Consider the following 3006-nt stretch of genomic DNA (forward strand, 5'->3'; position numbering starts at 1 on the left):
CCAGTTAAACAGATGAGGTCCAAATTACTTTATCAATAAATATCTAAGAGTTCAAGACTAGTCCAGAGATCAATAGAGGATCTCTGTCCCCGTTAGCAGCCCCAGTGCAGAGGCGCGGCACCGAGGATGGAAGCGAGACCCTCCCATTCGCTGGACTCCATGGGTCCCCACGGGTTTCCTCTTTCCTGTCACTCAAAGCTATTACAAGACGTCGTTGCTTTTCGCACCCGGAAAGAAACGGTAGATTACTGCGGGTGCTGTATTCTGCTGCATCAGCTTCCGCGAAAAAACTCCTTTCTTGACCTCGCTTCGCACCGAGCAAGCGCGAGAGGAGGGGAGGGGCAGAGAAAGAGCGAGTGATGAGCACTGGAGCGGCGAATTCCAGCGACTCCAAGGTGGAGACGATCTCGAGGTTGGCGCAGTGGAGGATCGAGAGCTTCGGCCCTTGCTCCTACCGCCGCTCCGAGTCTTTCAAGCTAGGCATCTGGAATTGGTTTGAATCTCTTCCTCTCCGAAAGTTCCCCCTTTCCCCTAGCTTTTTAGGGTTTAAAATTAGAATACCGTTTTGGGTTCTTAGGTACCTCACGATCGAGAAGAACCGTTTTATGTACATCCGGCTCTTCCCGGAGCCTTGCAGGGTGTCGAAAGAACAACCACCGGTCGCTCGATTCGTGGTGCGGGTCGCTTCCCCTGGTCCTAACCGCCGATGCTTCGTCTCGTCTGGTATTATATATCCTTGTTTGTCAAGAGTAGCTTGTTTAAGCTTACATATCAGTTTGCCTTTCCTCGAGGATTCAAATTAACTGATTTGGGATCATATCCAGATTGATCGATTGTTTTAATTCGAGCTATATTTTATCATCATGAATTGTTCCAAGAGTCAGAAAAAGCCCAAGGTTGAGCAATAAAATTAAGATCTGAAGGTGGAAGTTCCTCTGGTTCAATTTAATCACTGATTGCGCTTGGAATTTTTTTTTGACAGCACTACCATGAAATGGCAATAATGGGAAATCCTTGAAATGCTGAATCATGGTCTTTTCATTGGACTTGTCCGATCGTTTAGTCTTAGAAAGTTTCTTGTTTTCACAAAAAATAAAAATAAGAATAAACTTCCTTTTATCTATCTGCAAGCAAAACCAAGACAAGTCTTTTTAATGGCCAACCACATTTGCTAATACCAAGTTGTGCTTCGTGCACTTATTAAGTTTAGATAGGTGGACTCAAAGTTGAAGGTATGATTGAGTTTTCAATTAATTTAAAGTTAAATGGTGAAATTTTACTCATAGGTTTCTCTTCAACGAATAATTAATATAATTTTTAGCAATTTTTATTCATCTTATATCTGACGAGCCATTACTTGATTGTAGTTATGGATAGGCTTCTTCGAACAAGTGAAGATTTTGTCTGGCCGGTTGATTATATCTTTCAAGGACGCTTTACAATTGATGTGGAGTTTCTAGATTTAAAGATTGCTTCCTTGAATGTAAGGATTTCAAAAGATAGGCAATGAGGCTTGCGAAACATTTAAATTGTTTTCATTTATTTCTTCAATAAATTATTATCTTATATATGATTACACTTGTGAATCTCTGTTGAATTAGGTTTTGAATTTCATTTTCTCATCACACATCATATGCTTATAATTGTAGGGTGGAGATCCCTATCCATTATTGTGTACCGAAGGGTTGCTAAAATCTGTATCGAGCAAAACCAGTCTTCAGTGTCTCTCTCGAATGCTTCAGGATGGAATCCATGTTGACGTTACAATCAAAGCTTCAAATGGTTTTCTCAAGGCCCACAAAGCCATTCTTGCCTCAAGCTCCCCCGTGTTTGAAAGCATGTTTCTGCATGACCTCCGAGAGAAAGAGTCCTCAACAATCGAAATAGAGGACATGTCATTAGAAGCTTGCTCAGCGCTTCTTGGTTTTATATATGGGGCGATCAAACAAGAAGAATTCTGGAAACACCGAATCGCATTGCTCGGTGCATCAGATAAGTATGATATTGCTGATCTCAAAGATTGCTGCGAGGAGAGCCTCTTAGATGATATCAACACCAGCAACGTCCTTGAGAGACTTCATGAGGCATGGTTGTATCAGCTTAACAAGCTGAAGAAGGGATGCTTGCTGTATTTGTTTGACTTTGGCAAGATATATGATGTGAAGGATGAGATCAATACTTTTTTCCAGCATATTGATAGGGAGCTAATGGTCGAAATGTTTCAGGAGATTCTCACTGCATGGAAGCCTGCATGACGACCCCATAGTCTGATGTATGCGCTGTAAATTTAAAATGATAGGATGATAGGTGCCTGTCAATGTTGTTCTTGTTTCTTGCAGTCCTAGTTCTTAATGTTTAATGTGATTATCATGGACAGTTGTGTTTTTTCATTTATAGATGATCTGCAAATATGATGGCTTATCGATTAATTCTATGTTTTCAGGCTGATTGAAGCTGAATTAATGCATGCTAGCTTGATGGTAGATTCATGTTGCATTTCAGTAAGGAAATATTACGAAAATTTTCGTGGAAAAAGTCATTTTAAAAATTCTTCAATTAGTCTTCTTTCCCTTTTCTACCTCCATTCCCTTACATGAACCCTATTCCGGTGATTTGCTGCCGCTGCACCACCACCGTCCCCTAGTTCTTCACCCTCATCAATCACCTTCCTCTCATAGAAGTACTTTCACCTTATAGCAAGATAGTGTCCGATAATCTATTATCAGAGATTTTGAAAAAACATATTAAATTTACAAATTAAATTTAGACTTATCTATTAGAGTGGTCTATTGAAGGGCTATCTATTTAGATTTATCTATTAAAGGTAAGTTCTATAAAATCACGATTAGACTTGTTATGTTATATGGAGCTGAATGTTAGGCTATGACTCGAGCACATGAGCATAAGATGAGAGTTGCAGAGATGAGGATGTTAAGGTGAATGTGTGAACATACGAAGATGGACAAAATAAGGAATGAGAGCATTAGAGAGAAAGTCGGAGTTGCA

At 40.1% G+C, this 3006-nt stretch overlaps 1 protein-coding gene across 1 annotated transcript; it reads left to right on the forward strand.

Annotated features, from left to right (window-relative positions):
* The first annotated feature begins 204 nt into the window (after positions 1–204).
* LOC122030142 (BTB/POZ domain-containing protein At1g21780-like) lies at positions 205–2429 on the forward strand. Its single transcript, XM_042589305.1, has 4 exons — positions 205–493; positions 578–723; positions 1368–1483; positions 1650–2429. The coding sequence occupies exons 1-4, from the start codon at positions 360–362 to the stop codon at positions 2253–2255; spliced, it is 1002 nt and encodes a 333-aa protein (XP_042445239.1). The 5' UTR covers positions 205–359; the 3' UTR covers positions 2256–2429.
* Positions 2430–3006: the final 577 nt, after the last annotated feature.

This window comes from Zingiber officinale, chromosome 10B, assembly GCF_018446385.1.
Source record: "Zingiber officinale cultivar Zhangliang chromosome 10B, Zo_v1.1, whole genome shotgun sequence".
NCBI lineage: Eukaryota > Viridiplantae > Streptophyta > Magnoliopsida > Zingiberales > Zingiberaceae > Zingiber > Zingiber officinale.

Bases quoted from the DNA above. Each gene is read 5' to 3' on its own strand.
- LOC122030142 (XM_042589305.1), top strand. From the start codon at position 360: ATGAGCACTGGAGCGGCGAATTCCAGCGACTCCAAGGTGGAGACGATC. The intron at 494-577 runs GTTTGAATCTCT...TTGGGTTCTTAG, and splicing joins AAGCTAGGCATCTGGAATTG to GTACCTCACGATCGAGAAGA. The intron at 724-1,367 runs GTATTATATATC...ACTTGATTGTAG, and splicing joins CCGATGCTTCGTCTCGTCTG to TTATGGATAGGCTTCTTCGA.